The 21,847-nt window shown below is 42.2% G+C and overlaps 2 protein-coding genes across 4 annotated transcripts in view; one reads left to right on the forward strand and one right to left on the reverse strand.

Moving 5' to 3' along the window:
• LOC133276329 (zinc finger CCHC domain-containing protein 14-like) overlaps positions 1–21,847 on the forward strand; it is a 77,552-nt gene that overhangs the window by 48,836 nt on the left and 6,869 nt on the right. For both annotated transcript variants that reach the window (XM_061467043.1, XM_061467044.1), the window contains exons 3-7: positions 14,129–14,202; positions 17,260–17,331; positions 17,523–17,632; positions 20,937–21,031; positions 21,126–21,180. In XM_061467043.1, coding sequence (XP_061323027.1) covers positions 14,129–14,202; positions 17,260–17,331; positions 17,523–17,632; positions 20,937–21,031; positions 21,126–21,180 — 406 coding nt within the window. The remainder of the gene's footprint in view (positions 1–14,128; positions 14,203–17,259; positions 17,332–17,522; positions 17,633–20,936; positions 21,032–21,125; positions 21,181–21,847) is intronic.
• The window catches only part of LOC133276338 (microtubule-associated proteins 1A/1B light chain 3B), a 38,571-nt gene continuing 31,881 nt past the window's right edge, over positions 15,158–21,847 (reverse strand). The window contains exons 5-6 of one of the 2 annotated variants that reach the window (XM_061467067.1): positions 17,628–17,692; positions 15,158–15,538 (exon numbers count right to left, since the gene is read on the reverse strand). In XM_061467067.1, the coding sequence (XP_061323051.1) occupies positions 15,433–15,538; positions 17,628–17,692 (171 nt within the window). In that variant the 3' untranslated portion in view covers positions 15,158–15,432. Of the gene's footprint in view, positions 15,539–17,589; positions 17,693–21,847 lie in introns of those variants that run through there. The other variant, XM_061467071.1, reaches the window with a different exon arrangement.

Genomic DNA, 21,847 nt, shown 5'->3' on the forward strand with positions numbered 1-21,847 from the left:
AGGGGATTTGGGCTAGATCATATCTCCAACATATGCCAACTACAGGCTTCTGGACCTGCCCCTTTTTTCTGCTGTATGGCTCTCTGGTAACAGGGGAGGCCATCCTTCACATTAAGGTCTGGCATGGCATGTGTCCCCACCGCTCCACGCTTGCTGGGTTGCAGCCAGCAGCAGAGCTAAAGGTTCTTCTTGGTGGCAAACACAGAGGCCAACCCACTCTTGCCCTTGACTGTGATAGCAGGCATTTTGTCAGCCTCAGTCCTTGCACCTTGTTGTCAATGCACAGTTTCACCTGCTTCATCCAGTAACAAGTCGCTACTACAGCAAGGCACACACAAATTTACATTAGCAGAGTAACTATTACAGGGTGCAGCAGCATGTTGAAGATGCTGATGGCAGTGAGGGGCTAGCCAAAGAAATTTCTTACCAGTGGAATTCTCCCACCCTCTTAATTTGTTCCATCACCTGCTTTATAACACTACCATTGTATTAAAATCTTTCTAGCTTTTGCCTTAGCATTTTCTAGCAGCTACTGCAAATTTCCATACTCTAACATCTCTTTTACAAGTGACAAATCTATACAATACAAGGTATAGTTCCTCATTAGCAACTGGCTAGTAAATACAGGTGGTTTTATACACAAAATCACAGCCTCTAATAATAGCTACTTTACAAGCACACATATTCAGGATGTTACTTTTCATTTGCCCCCAAGTAATGTTTTGCAGTCATTCGTTCTTTCTCTTCCTCTATCTCATTCTGCTTGTGGTATTCACGGTCAGCTCCTGTAGCTGAGGCATCAGGTTTTTCCATTCGTCTGTCCAGCTCATGGCAAGGCTTGACAAACTTTGCAGGCAGTCACCATGGACCTGTAGGCAGGAGGACACAAATATACCCCCTCCCCCAGGTTATCAGTTCTTGAGAAGCAGACAGGTTAAACTGCACATTGTTAACAGTCGAGGAGTTTGCTGCATCATGGCCTCTTTTTTTTTTTTTTCTTTTTTTTTCTGCCACCCTGATGCTGCTTAGGTGACAGCTCATAAAGCTTGTGGTTGCACTACCCCTCTCGCTTTTTCAGTTAGCAGTTCTTATTTCAACCGATCTATCTATTCCTCCAAGTCTTGGATTCACCCCCAGGTTACCTTAAACATACTAAGCAAGGCTCCTACCACGCACCCACTGTGTTGCAGGTGCTCTTTAGGCTTTGTCTGTGTTGCCTCTACAAACTGCCTCGATACCTCAATAGATTGAGTTTTGTGGGTTTTTTTTTGTTTGTTTGTTTGTTTCTGGTTTTTTTTTTTGTTTTGTTGCTTTGTTGTTTGGTTTTTTTTCTTTGCTCCTCGGCTCTGGCATCCATCCTGGCCTTTCCGCTGGTGGAGCACCGGGAGTTGAATCGGAGGTCAGCCTTTTTTTTTTTTTTTTTTTTTTTCCAAAAGTAGCTCACCATGCTTTGCACAGATACAGACACCGGCTATAAAAGCCTGCCTGCTCGGCAGCAGCTACAACTGCCTGCCTGCTTCAGCAGCAACCATAAATTGAGCGGCAGTTGCTCCTTTACATTAACTCTTTCATGCCCGAAATGTTAAACAGCTGCCCATTAAAAACTTTTACATTTTTTACACCAATCGCCCTCAACACACACGTATGGGATCCCACAAGCACACTCCACACAACTACAATATACAGAACGTGGCACAAGGACCCTGTGTAGACTAACAGAAAACCAGCTCCAAGAAGCATCATCACAGTGTGAGGTGGCAGGCTCATCCTTAGCGGGCGTCCCCTCAGAGGCTCTGCCTCCCCCACATCGTATGAGGCTTGGGCTTTTATACTGAGCAAAATGCACACTCATTCCAACACAGGTGGCCAGCCTATGTTGGAAGAAGTGGCCAGCAGTATCTGTAAAGGTCTCCAAAGGTCGATAGAAACCTGGACATACTTATATTTACCAACTTCTAGTACATGAGTATCACAGAGAAACTGTATTAAATGAGTTGTATATGGGGTCCCAAGTCCATGGTCCGTCACAGTATGCCCAATACCCCTGATAAGAGAAAATCACACAATACGTCTGTATCCCATGCTGAACTCGCTTCCCTGGAGGTTCGGGGGGGGGGGGGGGGTGGGGGGGTGGGTGGGTGTTTTTTTCTGTTGTGGGTTTTTTGTTGTTTTTTTTTTTTACTTTAACATAAAAAAAGGTCACTTACTTCACTTTAAGAAAGGCTGAAAACATCCATGAAACGGATGTTCTGAGCTCAAATTTCAATTCATTCAATCACTGACAAGGGGGGTGTCCTGGGGTGATGCTGACTCTTTCCAGGGTTTCACCCATCGAGCTGGCACCCACCGCAAACCGGAATCTGTAATTTACACACGTATAACCTCAACCTGTTAGTTTTACTTCCACAGGACCTTTCCAAATGCCGGTTTCCAAATCCTTGTACTGGACCACAATACCCGTAGTTTTAGTCATATAACCTGAACCTAATGCCTGACCGTGTATTATAGCAGGGGAGTCATTAAAGTCTCCTGTCAATCGCAAAAAAAATCATAGCATATACAGCTTGAGTATAAGAGGATTTTAACCCATATGTGGTCACTGCTTGTCAGGCCTCCTTAATTATTTTGAGATCAAAAGCTTCCCACTCTTTACCCCCTGCTGTGTAGTAAACACAGGATATGCAGAGAGGCCCATTGCAGAAAATTCACCAGTAATAATCACATCTTTGATTAACCCGTGCCAACAGTGCGCAGGATTTGTGCACCCCAATACCTCTCCCACCCCCTCCCCTGGTTGCCTTCTTTAAGGAAGGGGTTTTGCGGAGGATAAGGTGGTGGCACTGATAGAGATGTGTCAATCCCAGTCTCGAGGGCTTCAAGCTTTTTCATCAACTGTTGCAGCTGAGCGTCTCCAAGGCCAGTGAGTAGTTGCTGATGAACTGAGCAGACCGACCCGGGAGACAAAGAGTCAGAGTCTGGAAGCAGAGGATATAAATCTGGCTTGGATTCAGGGGACTCGGAGTCTGATCCTGGGCCGAACTCAGGGTCTCCGTTGTTCGCAGCTATGTCTTTCTTGTCAGGTGTCTCTTGTTCGGTATGTGGCCATCTGCGGACCTGGCTCTTGCTTTCATCGGCTCAGGGCGTTGATTTTTTCGGCGCCGTTCCAGGTACCACAGGAGGTGCAAAAGTCATGGCCACAGCACTATGATGGGGGTTAGGGGAGACAGCCCCTTCTGGAGCTGTGGTGGCAAATACAGAAGCTACCACCGCCCTTTAAAATTTCATCTCTTTCAAAGTCTCAAACACCAGTCTCCAAAGTGTAGAGTGTTTCAGTGCATCTTTGGTCTCTTTACTAACCTCGTGATCACAGGACCACTTTAACAGCCTCTGTAAGGCGGCTCTATCATATTGCAGTCCTCTCTTAGAGAGAATGTGTTGGAGGAGCTTCACCACCGCCTGTTCCTCTTTGGATAGCAAGTGCCCCATCTCCTCCCTGGCTGCTTACCTGATCAGGGCGAGATTCCCAAAGTTTTGCAGACGTCTGACTTCCCAGCGCCGGGGCAACGCTGAATTTCAGCCGGCTCTCCGCCCCCTCCTTTTCGTCGGACCTTCAAACTCATCTTCGTCGAGTTACCGATCGGAGGGTCCCTGTTCGGGCGCCACTTGTTGACGTGGGAGTCACGGACAACGCAGAGATGATCAATGTGATCAAGCGATTGCCAAATTTATTACAAAGCCTTAACTCCTTATATACTATTTCTTACATGCAGTTACAGTGATTTGGCATATTATGATTGGATACATGTCTTGAAGACCCTTAGTGAGTAACATATAATTGGTTAAGCACAGGTGTGAGAACTTGACCTCGAAAGCTTGCCAACAGTCCACAGTTCTCATTAACTCAGTGAATTCCAGCTTCTTCTTATCTTGCTTGCTTAAGCTTCTTTGGGCCTCTCATGGCCTTGCTGTATCTTTCAGGATTATTCAGAGTTTATGTACCAATTATGCATTCTCCTGTGAGAACACTGTCTCCACAGTAATTAGTCCTATCTCCTGAATTTGTGTTAGCAGAATTAGTTCCTGCAGAATACTTGGTTTAAAGAGTTTGGTAATCAGAAAATGCTGCTCCATTTGGAGTCTCAGGTAAATGTGTGATTTTTTTAAGAGTGTTTCGATGAATTTTTTATTTTATATTTTTGTATTGCTGTGGTCAACACTAGGTTTCAAAGCTATTGTACATAAAGTAGTCTCATCCCTGGAACACAGTCCATGATTTCCTGGATGGATCAGGCTTCATGGAGTATTTTGAAAATACTTGATGTGGGAAGAATAAGCAAAGATCTTATTGTGTTTTCATACCAAGGTTTTGGGATCACTTAAGTGTCCCAATTATGCCTCTTCACATTTTTTCTCAATCCATAACTATTGTATTATATAAAAACAGGTTAATATCTTAATAAATTACCCTGCTGTGTCTGGAGAGTTCTGAGAATATGTCATTTCTCTTCACTAATATAATAATGAAAGTTCATTATTATATGACAACTCAGTGTAGTGAACTGTAGAGAAATTGCTTCATACTTTCCTAGGTTTGACTTTTTCTAGAAGTAGTAAAATAAGTTAATTTTCAAAAAGAAACACTTCCCTACCTGTTTTCCCTCACTTTTAAGGAAATAATCTAAAGGTGTTTCTTGATGCTCTTGAGTGGAAGCTTTTTTCCCTCTAGTATAGCTATAGATAGACAAACTCATAACTGAGTGATATGCACTTGTCACTTAAGTTAAATTTACCTGATGCCTTTTAACTGTTTGATGCACTTACATTCCAACAATGTATTGTTTCCTGTCTTTTCATGTTCTTTCCCTCCCCAAAAGCAGTTTCTGTAAGTATAAACTATTTCATAGCAGAGAGCATCTCTTGTCATTCTATTATTTGGACTCTGGCCCATCAATATTTTGATGCAGACTGGTATTTCTTAAAAGGAATAGTTTGTGAGTTAATGTGTCATGAAATAATCCAAGGTATGATTTTGCTGGTTGTTGAATTGAGCAGAGTTCAAGCTGAATGTTTTCAGTGTCATCCTCTTAATATTTAGGGATTCAGAACCTCTTAGGTCAAAGTCTGAAGTGAGGATTTGGGGACATGCTTCCAGTGAAATCTTCCTCTAAAGGAGTCTTGAGGACAGATCAACAGTGTCATCTCTTTCTTGGCTTTGATGACAAAACTATTACAAGCTAATACTGCAGTTCTCTGATTTATTACAAGGGATTTTAGTAAATAAACATGAGACTGACCTTATTTGAGGTCCTGGGATACATCATTACCATCAAATTCTCAGCAGCCTGGAAGTTCCTGATCAATACCGGAGTTAGGTAGATCTCAGTTCTCACTTATCTGCTCATCTTACAGACTTTGGCCAACCATTTCTGTATGTGCTTTGAAAACCTAGTATTTGATCTGCAAGTTTTCTTCAGGCTTCCAGTATTGTTGTTAATAAATAATTTCAGTTTTGAGAAGTACGAGGCTAGTGAAATAAAATTAGTTGATATGAAAACAGTCGTGTGTGTGTGTGTGTGTGTGTGTGTGTGGCAGAAGAGGTTCAATGTATTTGCTGATGTCCTGGGTTCAGCAGTAGCAGTCATTTTTCTCCTTAGTAGCTGGTGCAGTGCTGTGTTTTTGACTTTCAGCCTGGGAACACCGCTGATAACACCGATGTTTTTAGTTGGTGCTAAGTAATGTTTACTCTGACCAAGGACTTACTGAGTCTCATGCTCTGCCAGGGAAGAGGGGAAGCTGGGAGGAAGCAGAAACAGGACACCTGACCCAAACTAGCCAAAGGGGTATTCCATACCAGGCTTTGGGGCCTGGGCTAAGGTTCTTATTTTGCTGTACTTCATGGTAGTGACTTGTAATACACTAGAATCATTGATCATGAAACTGGTTTGGCTTGCGTTCTCAGTGTGGTCATCACCTCTGTACTTTGGGAGTCATGTAATGGGAATTTTTAACAATTACACATCTTTTTTTCTTCCTCAGCTGGTCAATCTATGAAGGAGACTTTCCCTCACATCCCCTGCTCCCCCACCGGGCTATTTACAGCATCATTTGAGAATGCTAACGGTTTGGAATATTCTTTGCATACCCATGAAACCTGCCTGCTGCTTGTGCTGGTGATCAACACCTTGCTACACATACACTGTGTGTTTTAACCAGGACCATACCAACCTGAGAATGCCCTATTTGTTCTGATCTTGAAAGTTAATCAGGCTTGGGTTCGCATCTGGTCTGAGTTTAGACGCTAATATAGGAGGACCACTGTCCTGGGTTCAGCAGTAGCAGTCATTTTTCTCCTTCTTGGTAGCTGGTGCAGTGCAGTGTTCTGACTTTCGGCTCGGGAACAGAGCTGATAGCGATGTTTTGGTTTGGCCAAGGACTTTGTGAGCCTCATGCTCTGCCAGGGAGGAGGGGAAGCCAGGAGGAAGCAGAGACAGGACACCTGACCCAAACTGACCAGAGAGGTATTCCATACCACAGCACGTCATGCCCAGGAGGTAACGGAGAGTTAGCCGGAAGGGCTGGGAGACTGCAGGGTTGGAGGAGGTATGGGTCAGAGCTTGGTCGGGCTTGGGGGGTGAGTTATCAGTTGGCTGGTGGTGAGGTGTTGTATTCTCTTCCCTTGTTATTTCCTTTATCATTGTTATTATTGGTGGTAGAAGTAGTGATTTGTGTTATACCTTAGTTACTAAACTGTTCTTATCTCAACCCGTGGGAGTTGCATTCTTTTTGATTCTCCTCTCCATCCCTCCGGGAGTAGGGGGAGGGCAAGGAGGGGGGGGGGTGAGTGAACAAGGTGTCTGGCTGGGTTTAAACCGCGACAACCACCAAGAGATTTTCCTCGAGGCTGGACAGTCATGAGTGGCAGCGTGTGTGGGATCGTATGGGCAAGTATTTAGGCTAGTGGCCCTTCCAATGCTTTGGAACTTTGCCACTCAACAAGTGCAAAATCCATAAAAACTAGTAAAGCACTTAAACAAGGTGTGTTGTCATCCTGGTCATACCAAAGAGGGACAAATCATGGCAACATGCTGGGGCTTGGCCTATGCCTACAGAGCCCTGTTCAACACTATCCAGCACCTTCAAAGGGAAAAAGATGTCTCTGGATTTAATGGCAAAGCAACAGACAATGCAGATACTCAACCCCAAAGCACAAAAGCTACACCAACCCCGACAACAGACACTGCAGCCATTCCATCTCCGGTGACAGATACTGCAGCCACTCCAAACACAGTGATAGACACTGCAGCTAAACCAAAGGACCAATCCGTGCCAATACCAGTTGCCCCTGGAAACAAGGGGAAAAGCAAACAAGAGGCACAAAGAGCAACCCGTGAAGTGAAGAAAGATGAAGACCCAGTGTACTTACTAGAGGGGACAGCATCTGAACAAAAGTTATTAATACAGGAATCAGAGGAAGAGGGAGAAGAAGAGATGACTTTTCGATCCTGGACCTCGACTGAGCTGCGGAATATGTGAAAAAATTTTAGCCATCTTCCAGGGGAGCACATATTCACCTGGTTGCTCTGATGCTGGGACAATGGGACCGACGGTCACAAACTAGAAGGTAGGGAAGCCAAGCAGCTGGGATCACTTGCTAGGGAAGGGGGAATCGACAAAGAGATTGCAGAAGAGAAACAAGCCTTCAGCCTCTGGAGGTGACTCTTGGCAGCTGTGAAGGAAAGATTTCCCTACAAGGACGATGTTATGAGTTGCTCAGCCAAGTGGACCAGGATAGAGAAAGGCATCCAGTATCTGAGGGAATTAGCTATTCTAGAGAAGATCTGTCATAGGCCAGATGCCAGGGATGCATCTGTAAACCCAGATGAAGTTGCATGTACACGACCCATGGGGCAGGAATTTACACAGAGTACGCCATCATCATACACCCAATCATTGGCATCAGTGACCTTGAGTGAGGCAGCACCACGAAGAGTGGATGAAGTGAGTCTTCAACTCCAAGAGCCTGAAGACTCTCACCCCTTCCATCATTTCAGCTGTGGAAAAACTGTCCCAGGAATTTAAGCAATTGAAAGGCGATCTATCTGATATATCCAGCTCCCCATGTGTGCTGACCCACGTCTCAGCTATTAGCAGAAGGTGCCCTACTGCCTGAGGGAGAATATACAGGAGGTACATTCCACAGGGCACCCTATGGTTTTACCTGTAGTATCATGGAGAAGACTTGAGAAAGTTGGATGGAAAACCAGCCTCACTTTTGGTGGAACGGGTGCGTGAATTAAAGAGAACACCAGTCAAGGATGATCCTCCCAAGAAAGCTTTTGCTCCAGTCTTTGGTGAGCAGCTTCCCAGATGGAGTGGAAGAGCTGATTTTCGTCCAATTTCTGTGATAAGGAATTCTAATCCCTTTCCTCAAGACCTAAGTGGAGAATCTGATGATGGCTATTAGAAGGGCCCTGCCTCCAACCAGGTGGAGGAGAGGGGCAATAGTTTTTACTGGATGTCCTGGGTATGAACTTTGATGAAACCAGAGGAGCTCAGCAGTGACCAGACGAGTTCCGCGGTGTCATCAGCAGGCAACAATCCAACACTGCACACCATCCTTCCTGCTCTGAAAGACTTACAAGAGATGGAGCCCGACATCATGGACCAGATGAACTCAGCAGCCTTATAGGGATTGGTCCATGCACTAAGGAACTATATCTCTCCCTTTGTGTGTGTGTGTGTGCAAATATATATATATATGAAACAGAAGCGATGGTATATTGAAAAATGTGGGATCTGAGCATGACGTGAATGGTATGGAATAAGGGGTGGATATTGTCCTGGGTTCAGCTGTAGCAGTTATTTCTCTCCTTAGTAGCTGGTGCAATGCTGTGTTTTTGACTTTAGCCTGAGAACAGTGCTGATAACACTGATGTTTTTAGATCTTGCTAAGTAATGTTTACTCCAGTCAAGGACTTTCTCTTTCATGCTCTGCCAGGGAGGAGGGGAAGCTGGGAGGAAGCAGAGACAGGACACCTGACCCAAACTAGCCAAAGAGGTATTCCATACCATAGCACGTCATGCCCAGTATAGAAACTGGGGGGAGTACCTGGAAGGCCCAGATTGCTGCTCGGGTTGGGCTGGGTATTGGTCTGTGGGTGGTGAGCACTTGAATTCTCTTCCCTTGTTATTTCCCTTATCATCATTATTATTATTGGTGGTACCAGCAGTTGGTTTGTGTTATACCTTGGTTACTGGACTGTTCTTATCTCAACCCATGGGATTTACATTCTTTCAATTCTCCTTCCCATGCCTCCAAGAGTAGGGGAAGGAAGAAGGGGGGGAGTGGCTGTGTGGTTCTGAGTTACCAGCTGGGCTTAAAACCACGACAGAATAGATCTTAGGGTTTTTTTGGTTTTTTTTCATTCTTCATCGTAACCCCGATAAAAAGCTTCTAAAAGATCAGAAAGTTGAAAGCAGGAAAGCTTTCTGAAAACAAGCAAATAAATAAATAATAAAAATCCGTCTTTAAGTTCATACTTATCAGCAGTTTCTCAGGTTCAGTTCAGTTGATCATTGATGGTTTTGTTAAACAAAAGCAACCATGAACAACTTTAATTTTATGTTCTTGTAGCCAAAAATATGATTTGAAACTAGCAAATAAACTGTTTCTTGTCTGTTTTCTCTCCCTCCTTTGCCTGTATGTATGGGATTATAAATACTGGTGGGTTTGAGGGTTGAGTGGGGAGACTTTGTGGGTTTTTGTTTCCAGTTTTGGACAGTCATATGGGATTACCTTCTGATGTCTTATGGAAAACAGTAATTGAGTAATGCTGCTTTTGAAGTGTTTCTTTTAGCAAAACTAAATGAGGTAGCATATGAAAGTCTTGGTGTTACATTTTTGGTTACCGCTTCCGTGGAAATAAGGATATGGAAAGTATTTTATTAGGTCCCTTTTGTTAAGTAGACCTTTTCAGCAAAAGTTCAACTGCTGTATTTGTGTTTGAATGCCTGTTTCCATGAAGGCACAGCTTCATGAATGAAAATTAATAAGTGTTTAAATGCAGAATCATCAATTATGATTATGTACTTGGCCTCCTGTATAACACAAACTAAAGGATTTTAGTTAGGATTCTTTCCTGCTTTACATAAATGCTATGATTAATTTTTACTTTCTTGTCTGGTACCATGTCTCAAGAGCTGTACAAGTTCAAGCCAGTCTCTTGACACTCAAATTTTACTACCTCAGTGCTGGAGAACAGTGTTTCCATGCCACAAAAACTGAACCTACAAGCAGTGATTTAATAAAAAGGAAAATTATGAGCTGGATATGGAGTATAATTACTCTTTCAGATGGTGTGGTAAATTCTTCCTGGTAGTTCAGTGTCATTCACTTTAATCCAGTTGCTCAGCTCTTGTGATGTGCTCCTGGCTTGCAGTCTTTTCTGTGGTTTTCATCTAGTGTTGTACAGAAGAAGCTCTAGACTCCCATGTATGTTTTCTTTTGGTAAAGAAAATGGCTTAAAGAAAGGTGTTCTTTTAAAGCTATTCATGTAATCAAATATAAAGCACACTGGTACAAATGATACTGATACGCACAGTAAAACTAGTGAAAGATGGAATGGGTGTTTGATTTAATTCTGATTGTTAGAGCTGAAATATTGGATGTTATGAAAAAAAGGTAGCCTTCGATCAGCACTTATGTGATTATCTCAATTTTATTTTTACTTTTTCAGGAGGAATACAAAAAAAAATCTCAGTGTAGACTGAGACATTGATCTGTCAAGTCCTTTTACTGATTAGCAGGGGTTCCTTTTACTGGTTAGCAGTGGCTTGATCTAGAAGTTGAAAAAGAGAGTTACAAAAAACCCCAACCTACAATGGGGTATTAAGGTGTCTTCCACAAATGATGTCTCTTCTGCTCTTGCTCATATCCACTGCATGTTTTACCCTGACCTGCCAGGAGTGGCTAATCTGAAAATGTTTAACTCAGTCTTTCACTTTATGTAGCTGCTGATATTTTGGGAGAAGGAGGAGGTCCAATATCCTGCTCTTTCAGATGGAGAGGATCCTTCTGTTGTGGGGTTGCTGAAGGTCAAAGAACAAGTGACGATTGCAACCACAACAGTGCACCAGCGTCAATATCGCCCCAACCGAGACTCCCTGATTCCCATCTATGAGCTGAACTGTAGACTGGAGAGCCAAGGAGTGATCAGTAGGACCTGCTCACCCTTTAACAGCCCCATATGGCCAGTGCGAAAGTCTAACGGAGAGTGGAGACTAACAGTAGGCTATCGTGGCCTGAATGAAGTCACACCACCCTTGAGTGCTGCTGTACCGGACATGCTAGAACTTCAGTATGAACTAGAGTCAAAGGCAGCCAAGTGGTATGCCACAACTGATATTGCCAATGCATTTTTCACAATTCCTTTGGCAGCAGAGTGCAGGCCACAGTTTGCTTTTACATTCAGGGGCGTCCAGTACACTTGGAATTGACTGGCCTACGGGTGGAAACACAGCCCTACCATTTGCCATGGACTGATCCAGACTGCACTGGAACAGGGGCAAGCTCCAGAACACCTGCAATACATTGATGACATCATTGTGTGGGGAGATACAGTGGAAGAATTTTTTGAGAAAGGGTGGAAAATAATCCAAATCCTGCTGAAAGCCGGTTTTGCCTTGAAATGGAGTAAGGTCAAGGGACCTGTACAGGAGATTCATTTTCTGGGAATAAAATGGCAAGATGGATGTCACCAGTTCCCCACAGATGTGATCAACAAGATAACAGCAATGTCTCCACCAACTAACAAGAAAGAAACACAAGCTTTCTTGGGTGTTGTAGGGTTCTGGAGAATGCACATCCCAAATTACAGTCTGATTGTAAGCCCTTTCTGTCACGTGACCCAGAAGAAGAATGATTTCAAATTTGCCCCTGTGCAACAACAAGCCTTTGAGCAAATTAAACGAGACAGTTCATGTGATAGCCCTTGGACCAGTCTGGAACAGGCAAGTTGTGAAAAATGTGCTTTACAGCACAGACGGGGAGAATGGTCCTACCTGGAGCCTCTGTCAGAAAGCTCCATGGGGGACTCGAGGTTGAGACAAGGGGGGCACAAAATCACAAGATGAGATATATAAACCTTTAGAATCAGTTTTAAGTAATGTTCAGTTTGATGGCTTTGTAACAGTAGCAATGGAAAATTCCTGAGGTGCATGATGCATAGAAAAAAAAGTAGAGTACAGCTAGAGAACATACTGAGAACTCTTGTATAAGATAAACCGTTGTAGTTGAGGTACTTTTAGGCCCTTATGACTTTAGTACAAAATGAGTGTAAGGAAAACAGGCTAGAAGAACAGGACATAAGGATAAGGAGTATCTGGGAATGGCAGGTGTCCAGGATGGGTTGCAGTTAAACTAACTGATAAGTAGAAGGACAGGAGGATTGTTATGTCTGTGGTGTTAATGAACCAATTAAGCTGGTATAAACATTATCTACTGCGTGTGCTTCAAAAACTGCCAGAAGTGATGAAGATTGTTGGAAGAAGTAAAGGGTCCTCAGAGACCACCACCACATATTTGTATGCATGAGGGGAAACTTTCTGGAAAATGATGTAATCTCTACATAGCCTCATGAATATGTATGTATGCCCAGTGGCTATATAAGGATGGCCTGTGTAGCAATACGGGGACACACATTAGGAGGAGCTATCCCCCGTGTCTCCAAGCGCCGCAATAAAGAATACCTGCTTGTCAACTTGAAAACTTTGTTGGCAAGTTTTTTCCTGGAGTTTTCTCTGAATCAAGGTTGATCCCTCAGCTTTTGGAGTCAGAGATGCAGAGGATCTGAGGCCAGCTATACCCCAACTAAAGAAGAGATACTGGCAGCCTATGAAGAGGTTTGAGCTGCTTCAGAAGTGATTGGCACTGAAGCACAGCTCCTCCTGGCACCACGGTTGCCCGTGCTGGGCTGGAAGCTCAAAGGCAGGGTCTTCTCTACACATCATGCAACCGATAATACATGGAATAATTGGGCTACACAAATCACACAACGAGCTCGAATAGTAAATCCCAGTCATCCAGGAATCTGAGAAGTCATCATGGACTGGCCAGAGGGCAAAGATTTTGGAATGTCACCAGAGGAGGAGGTGATGCGTGCTGAAGAGGCCCCACCATATAATAAACTGTCAGAAAGTGAAAAGCAATATGCCTTGTTTACTGATGGGTCCTACCATATTGTGGAAAAGCATCGGAGATGGAAGGCAACTGTATGGAGTCCCCTCAGACAAAGTTACAGAAACTGCTGAAAGAGAGGGTGAATCAAGTCAGTTTGCAGTGGTGAAAGCCATCCAGCTGGCTTTGGACATTGCTGAATGAGAACAGTGGCCAGTACTTTATACTGACTTATGGATGGTGGCAAATGCCCTGTGGGGGTGGTTGAAGCAATGAAAGCAGAGCAACTGGCAACGCAGAGGGAAACCCATCTGGGCTGCTGCACTGTGGCAAGATATCGCTGCCTGGGTGCAGGAGCTGGTGGTGAAGGTACGCCACGTAGTTGCTCATGTACCCAAGAGTCAGGCCCCTGAGGAACACCAGCACAACCAACAAGTGGATAAAGCTGCTAAGATTAAAGTGGCTCAAATGGACTTAGATTGGCTACATAAGGGTGAATTATTTTTGTCCCAGTGGGCCCATGACACCTCAAGCCATTAAGGCAGAGATGCAACAAATAGATGGGCTCCTGATTGAGGGGTGGACTTAACAGTGGGCACTTGGAGGGTTGGTGTTTGCTTCTTGATGTTATTAAGATAAGTCCATGCACGTTTGATTAGCACTCTGTTATATAGATGAGTGGTATGATAAGGCCATGAGGAACTTTGCATTTAGTGTATTGTTTGGGTGCTTGTTGAGACGAAGCCTTGCTAAGGCTGGAGTTGAAAGCATCACACAGTGGTGTTATCGACCTTCCTGTCTGCTGAGCGAGGCAATCCTGAACTGTGCACCTGAAGGACTTCCACAAGCATCAGGTGCTCTCAAAGCAAGTCCTGGCACTCACAGAGAGTCATCACTTTTGCATGCATTTAAGAATATCTGCTTCATTGTTCTGATCTCTTTTTTTTTTCATAGTGAGTGTTGAAAAAGTAGAACTAAAGGGACTGGCACACAAGAAGAATGAAAGAAATGTTGAATATTCCTTTGAGGTAAGTTGTTTTTTTTTTACTATGAAAGAAGGGAAGATAATAATACTTAAGGAGGATTTAAGTTCTCAAACCTCATTGCTAGATCCCAGAAATTGGTCTAGTGGATCTCCTGTGAGATAGATGGTAGCATTTTTTAATCAATGATTTGGAAGTAGTCATAAAATGCTGGTTATGAACATATGTGGATGATGCAGAGATTGTCCAGTTAGTGGGATACAGGCAAAGTATCTAATGCAGCAAGTTATGGCTAAGTATATATTTAGGAGAAAATATCATGCCACACTTACAGAACAGTTATCTATGTGCTGAATGCAGAAGCTAGAAAGAATTTAAGTCTTAATCTGGACAAATGTGAATTTAAGGCACTTTAGGCACTGCTGCATATACAGAAAAAGAGGTGGGATGGTCATTTAGCTTTGCATGCAGCTCTGAGGGGAATGGAGACTGGTGTATTCTTCAGGCATTACTGGTTATAAAAGGGGTGTTGAGGAGTACAGAAAATAGCTCTGGAAATTATTCAAAGCTTGAGGAAAATGCCCTGTAGTGAGACACTTAAAGAACTTGACTGAAAGATGATTTTCAGTATCATATAAAAGCATTTTCAAAGGTAAGAAAATGTTATACTGTAAAGGGGGCATCACCTAAAAAATCCACTGTGCAGGCTGGAAGGGCTTACTCTCACTTGTCTGTATGGACGGGTGAGGGGGTCTAAACGGTAGGTGACAAGGTGCATGGGAGATCCAGCGCTGCATGTGGGCGGACCAGCACATGGGTAGCTCGAATTAGCTCAGGAGTTGACAGTCGTGGTCGGACACTTCCTGATTGCCTAAGCAGCCTTTTTTCCAATCAGATTTGGATATCCGACTTGCCCTTGGTCATCGTGCTTGTAGTAAGCGTGGTTAAAGCCCTTCCCAAATCTTCGCTCATGAAGCCAAGCCATCAATCAGTCAATCTATCAGAAAAAGGCATAACAGGAACTGTGGTCTGGAAATTGAAGTCAGACTAATTCAAACTGGAAATGAGAATAGTTTCTTTTGAATGAGGGTGGTTAGCCACAAGCTGCTAGAAATGGCTCCCGCCCCCCCCCTCCTTTCAGTCAGCTTTTGGAGGTCCAGTCATTGCTCATAGTTTCTGTGGAGGGATGACTTCATTCTGTGAAGCCTTGTGTTAATAGTGGAGACTGAATTCTGGGTGCTGGTGAGCAAGAATGACAAACTGCTTGTCTCCCATCTAGTTGGAATGATGTATTCCAAAATTCAAAATGCAAAGCCCAGAAAATGTCTTTGGTTTGCTTAATGAGGCAGCGGAGCCAGACAGTTGGTGAGAAAAGGAGAACCTGAAAGCAAACAGCAGAATTTCAATTCTCTACGACTTTTACCAAAAAGAAAAAGTTATTAGATAAAACTACCACCCAAGATAGAGCATCAGTTCAGCATCTGCTTGTGGTGTTGACAGTGTTAAACTCTGTGACTTGGATAATGTTCTGAATTTTCCAAATCCTGTGATTGTTCCAAATATCAATATTAGAAAGGAGTTTTTCAAGGGGTTTTAAAAAGTCTTTATGAAGTATGCAGTTGTGGTGATTCCAGTTGCATATTAGCATCTTGTAAAGCATCTTTTCTTATTATAAATTTTTCTATAAATACCAGAAATTGCTTTTACCAGCTTTTCACTTGACAGCTTATAGCTCAAAGAATAATATGTAGTGTAGTTTAGTTAAGCTAATAAATTGCTGTTTGCTTGGTTAGAAACCCAACTATTAAATGTTTTGCTTAGCAGCTTGGGAATAGAAGGTCAATAGTGTAGTTTAGTGTTTTCAGCATCACTTCCCTGCAATTATGGTTCATATTTTTGTTTTATAAGTATTGAAATTTATAACAAGTTGGCAAAATGGAAGTCATAGCAAATATTGGGTTATTACAAAGCTATAAAGTTCTAGTTTTTTTCTGAAATTTCTCATGAATCTAAAAAAGTATTAATTTATCATGAATGTAAAAAAAAAAAACCAAACAAAAAAGCCCCACCAAACAACAAAAAACCCCACAGGCTTTGTAAAACCAGCAACTGCTTAAGTTCTCTTTATCTTTTCCTTTTTTTTTTTGTGTAGCAGCTCTTTAGAGAGGAAATTCCTCCATTATGTAATATATTTTGAAATACTTTTCTCTCACCAGTCTTTTTGGCAGCATTCTGATGGCTGGAAAAACTTTCTGTATATTTTCAGTTGTCATTGAAACTAGTGTCATTTGAGAAGATGGTCGTCTGATTCTTAACACATAAACCCAGCTTTCTTCCCTAGCAGTTCTAACTGCTGAAGATCCATATGCTTCCCAAATGCCGTGAACAGATACTTGAAGTCTGAAGGCATTTATCATTGGTCAGTATCATGCTGATGTCCTTTGTGGCAAGAAATCCTGGCTTTGGCTCAGTTAAACTAATCATCTACCAAGCAATAAATGCCGTTGTATCTAAGAATGTAATGACTTAATGCATATGAGAAGGGATACTGAACCTTTTCCTTCTTCTAGGGCATATACAAGATGGTGTCTAAAGAGCATAGCTAGAGCAGGAACTGCAGGTTTCCTTTCTAAGGCTATACCTTTCTTTGCAGTGGAGTGATTTACTGCCATCTTCGATTTTGCATGGCATATGGAGTTGTTTAACTATAAATGGGCTCTGTTGTGCTGTGGTGAGTTGTTCATATTGTATATCAGATTCTACAAAGCAGGTGTTTTAACAGTAATGAGAGGAAAAAATCTATTACTTAGTCTGTTGCTTAATGCAACATCTGTAGCATGCAATAGCTGTGTAAACTGTGGAGTGCTTTTTTAAGCATTTAGAATAGCTGTTAAGTATAATAACAGCAAGAACAGGGCAGTGAGGGAGAACTGAGTAATAGTTACTTGTGCGCAAAGAAAAAAAATTTCCTTATTGCTGTCACACATTGCAAACTTTATTGCAGTCTGGGGGGTGACATTTGATACCTATTATTGATCTTTTGGAACCAAATTTAAATCCCTGACCGTTAGTTACTCAACTGAATACTATTTACTTCCTAAGGTCCTGTGGTCTGATTCTTCAATGACATTGGTAACCAAATCTTCCATTGAAGTGACTGAATTTATTTCAAAGGTAAAGGCAATATGAAAAGTACTTTGAACATGGAAAGATATTTTATTCCTGCATGTAGTTTTGTTAAATGACATTTTTAAAATTAGATTGAATTTCATAAAATGTTTGACTTAAAAGTTACTGTGCATCGAATCTCATATGAGTAACAAGTCTTCTTTTCACTTATTATTTGTACTATACTCTACATTTAGCTATCTCAGCTGTATCCAGAAGAAAACTTGGAGAAATTCATTCCTTGCCTAGCTGGTCCAGATTCATTTTACCTAGAACGGAACCACATGGACCTGGAATTGGACCTTAGGTATGCTGGGATTTCTGTTGTTGTGGGTTTTTTTTCTTGACACTTGGCTTTTTTCACCGACTGAAAGAAAAAAAAACCAACCAGGAAATAGAAATAATACATTCATATTCTAAATTACTCTCAAGAAGTTACAGCCTGATCCTAAGCATTATTTCTTGATGTTCTACTAATTCCAGTGCAGAAGAATTTTCCACGAATTCTTTCTTCAGAAACATAGATGGTAATAATATTCAGTATTAAGCTTCCTGGAGAACTGACATTTCCTCATTCCTTGTTCAAAACAAATAGAGGATCGTGGGATTTGTAGAAGCTTGGTTTGGGATCAAAAAATAGCCCAAACTGCTTTAATAAAAAACAAAAAAAAACCCAAACCCACAACAAACAAACCCACACCCCAAAACTCAGCAAAAAGATAGCTGCCTGAATAGTCATCCTTCTGTATTGAGGGATGGGTTGTGGGGATTTTCCCCCACCACCACTTTAGAGAGGTGTGATTTTTTGTTTGTTTTTTTGTTTGTTTGTTTTGTTTCGTTTTGTCTTTTTGTCTCAGTTTAGGCTGTCATGGTATTTATTTTATTTTAGTTTTTAAAAGGTAGGTGTGTATGTATATGTAATAGCATTACATTTGTGGAAGCCATTAACAAATAAGATGTTTTTAAAGCATTAGATAGTACCTCCTTGAATTATCACAAATCACTTGGCCATTATCTAATCTAAATCGCAATTTAAAAAAAAACTTCATCTATGCCAGGTCACATCAGTTCTCTCTTTCAAAATACTGAAATAGTTTTGCTAGGAAAATTTGAGGGACTTCATTATTTTCATCTACTACTGTCTGTATCTATGCAAAGTATTAAATGGCATTTTAAAATACTAACTTTTATTAGAGCTTCTGCTGAACACCTATTTTCCCTAAGTTAAGAAAGACCACAGGCAGAGCCACCATGGATATTGGTTTTCCACAGTCAGAGCCAATAGATGCATGCCTAGATTATTTTTCATGGCAAACAGCATTACAGACCAGTCAGTCTCACCTCTGTGCCTGGCAAAATCTTGGAGCAGATTCTCCTGGAAGGCATGCTAAGGCACATGAAAAACAAGGTGCTTGGTGACAGCCAGCAGGGCTTCACTAAGGGGAAATCCTGCCTGAACTGGTGGCCTTCTATGATGGGGCTATGGAACTGATGGACAGGGGTAGAGCAGTTGGTGTCATCTACTGGACTTGTGCAAAGCATTCAACACTGTCCCACATGACATCCTTGTCTCTAAGATGGAGAGCCATCAATTTGATGGATGGACCACTCGGTGGATAAAGAATTGGCTGGATGGTCGCACGCAAAGAGTTGTAGTCAATGGCTCAATGTCCGGCTGGAGACCAGTAACGAGTGGTGTCCCTCAGGGGTCAGTGTTGGGACTGATCCTGTTCAACATCTTTGTCGGTGACATGGACAGTGGAATTAAGTGCACCCTTCAGAAAGTTTGCTGATGACACCAGGCTCTGTGGTTTGGTTGACACACTGGAGGGAAGGAATGCCATCCAGAGGGACCTTGACACGCTTGTAAGGTGGGCCAGTGCCAGCCTCATGAAGTTCAACCATGCCAAGTGCAAGGTCCTACTCCTGGGTTGCGGCAATTGCAGGCACAGCTACAGGTTGGGCAAAGAAGAGATTCAGAGCAGCCCTGTGGAGAAGCACTTGGGGATGTTAGTTGATGAGAAACTGGACATGAGCCGGCTTCAGTGTGCACTCGCAGCCCAGAAACCAACCGTATCCTGGGCTGCATCAAAAGAAGCGTGACCAGCAGGTTGAAGGAGGTGATCCTGCCCCTCTACTCTGCTCTTGTGCGACCCCACTTGGAGCACTGTGTACAGTTCTGGTGTCCTCAGCATAAGAAGGACATGGAGCTGTTTGAGCAAGTCCAGAGGAGGGCCATGAGGATGATCGGGGACTGGAGCACCTCCTATATGAAGACAGGCTGAGAAAGTTGGGGCTGTTCAGCCTGGAGAAGAGAAGGCTGTGTGGAGACCTCATAGCAGCCTTCCAGTATCTGAAGGGGGCCTACAGGATGCCAGAGAGGTCCTCTTCATTAGGGACTGAAGTGATAGGACTAAGGTTTAATGGGTTATAACTTAAACAGGGGACATTTAGAATTAGATATAAGGAAGAAGTTCTTTACTGTAAGGGTGGTGAGGCACTGGAATTGGTTGCCCAATGAAGTTGTGAATGCTCCATCAGTGTTCAAGGCCAGGTTGGACAGAGTCTTGGGTGACATGGTTTAATGTGAGGCATCCCTGCCTATGGCAGGGGTTTTGGAACTAGATGATCTTAAGGTCCTTTCCAATCCAAGCCATTCTATGATTCTATGATTTTAAATAGTCCTTTCTGTGCTTTGAGGATCACAGCCTATTGATGAGAATTAGGGAGGGTAAGACAGAATGCGTGTTGCTGCAGTTCAACAAGCAACAGTTTCTACAAATCTAGGTTAATGGATCAGCAGTCTATGTTCACAGAATGATGGTTGTGTCTCTGGAGCAGAGAAAGAAGCTGTTCTGTTAAATGCTACATATTTGAAATATTCAGAAATGAACTGTGATTTTTCAAGGTGGAGAGCACATTTGTGTGCATGTGTATAGTTGTATTACTTCTTACTCAAAGACTTTTTAAACTCGGCAAAGATATGTTCAAAATTGTCTCTTTTTTAAAACATTTTTCTATATATTTTTGAAATCTATAGAAGATTTGGCCAAAGTTTTTGCATGACTACAAGTTTAGTCATGTTGATAGAACACACTTTATACTTTGCAAAGTTTTAGGATATTTTCCCCTAGAAGAGGCACAGTAATCCCAGAGAAAATGTGACATAAGTTTTACAGACTTTTTCCCTACACTGCCGGACTATGCCTCTGCTCTTTATCTCCAAGAGGAGAAAATTAAATAACATATCTATCTATACTTTATGGTTGTCAGATTTGTGAATTTGAAAGGAAAATTTCAAGTTTATATTTGAACATTTTCTGCCTTACAGGTGTTCAGTGTTCCTAAATTAAGCATCTTTACCAAAATACTCAACAGAGTTGAGAGCAACACAATGGTAACATGTTTAAGTAGTATTCAGCATATGAACATCCGTACTTTGATTCAGTATTGCATGGTGATATTAATTTGAAAGGTCTTTTATGTTTTAATTTTAAAATTTCCAATTTAATTTCAAAATGTCATGTACATTCTGTAATCTTGATTGTATAGGCGGCTGCAAATCAAATATAACAGAATGGGGGGGGTGTTTGCTTTTGATGAGCATGCAGGTGTTTGGCACCATTACCTTCCCATATGGTGAAAAATGACTACGTTAGAAAGTTCTTCAGCACTTCATCTCCTTCACAGCAACTTCAGAGCTCAAGTAAGTTTAAATAAAGTTTCAATTTATTTTTTTTTGTACTGATACACATTTCATAAACCAATGCCACTTGTAACTTCTGTTTCCTGTTTTTTAGATCCTGGTGACCCCTCCCTTTATAAAGTAGGAGCTACACTGGGAACATCTGGAAGGTGAAACATTTATTATGTTTAAATTTGTTCTGATTAGTTGTAAAACCCCATCACCTCAGGAACTATCTGTCATTGGCAGTTATGAAATCAGCAGTGGCTCTCTTGCCCTAAGAAATGTGTATATTCAGAGAGAAGAATTTAGGGAAACCTTTTGACCAGTGTTAACATGGGAGATGAGATCAGAGGACTGCAGTGTTCCTGCTGGCAGAAAAAGCCTATGAACACCTGCTCTAGGCAGCCTTTCTCTGAAGGTTTAAAGCTTCAACACTTTAAAGTTAAAGCTTTAACACTTCAGTGTTGAGCTGTGGTGATGGATGATGTCTTTGTGATACACTGCTTGCTGCAGAAGTTGTAATGGTCTCAATCACATACTTAGAAAGAATTGTTTTGCATCCGAATTGTAGGCGTGTCATCCCTAGTACAGGTCTTTGTGGGCAAAGGGAGACTAGATCATCTCTGAAAGGGTTTTCTTCTCTGTACAGCATGTTTGAATGTTTCCTTGTACATCAGGGTTTTTCATTTCAGAGGGAGGAGGAGACCTCTTCCAAGGGAGGTAGAAATCAGCTTTTGGAAAAGGAGGAAAGAAATTCTTTTGCCTTTTGTTAGGATTTAGCCAACTCAGAACTCATTCTCTTAAGAGGCAATTTTAATTTTCTCCAACAAAACC

Source organism: Pezoporus flaviventris, unplaced genomic scaffold (assembly GCF_033815535.1).
Source record: "Pezoporus flaviventris isolate CSIRO_AGI_PZ_B2104156 unplaced genomic scaffold, CSIRO_AGI_Pfla_v1 ptg000044l, whole genome shotgun sequence".
Classification (NCBI taxonomy): domain Eukaryota; kingdom Metazoa; phylum Chordata; class Aves; order Psittaciformes; family Psittacidae; genus Pezoporus; species Pezoporus flaviventris.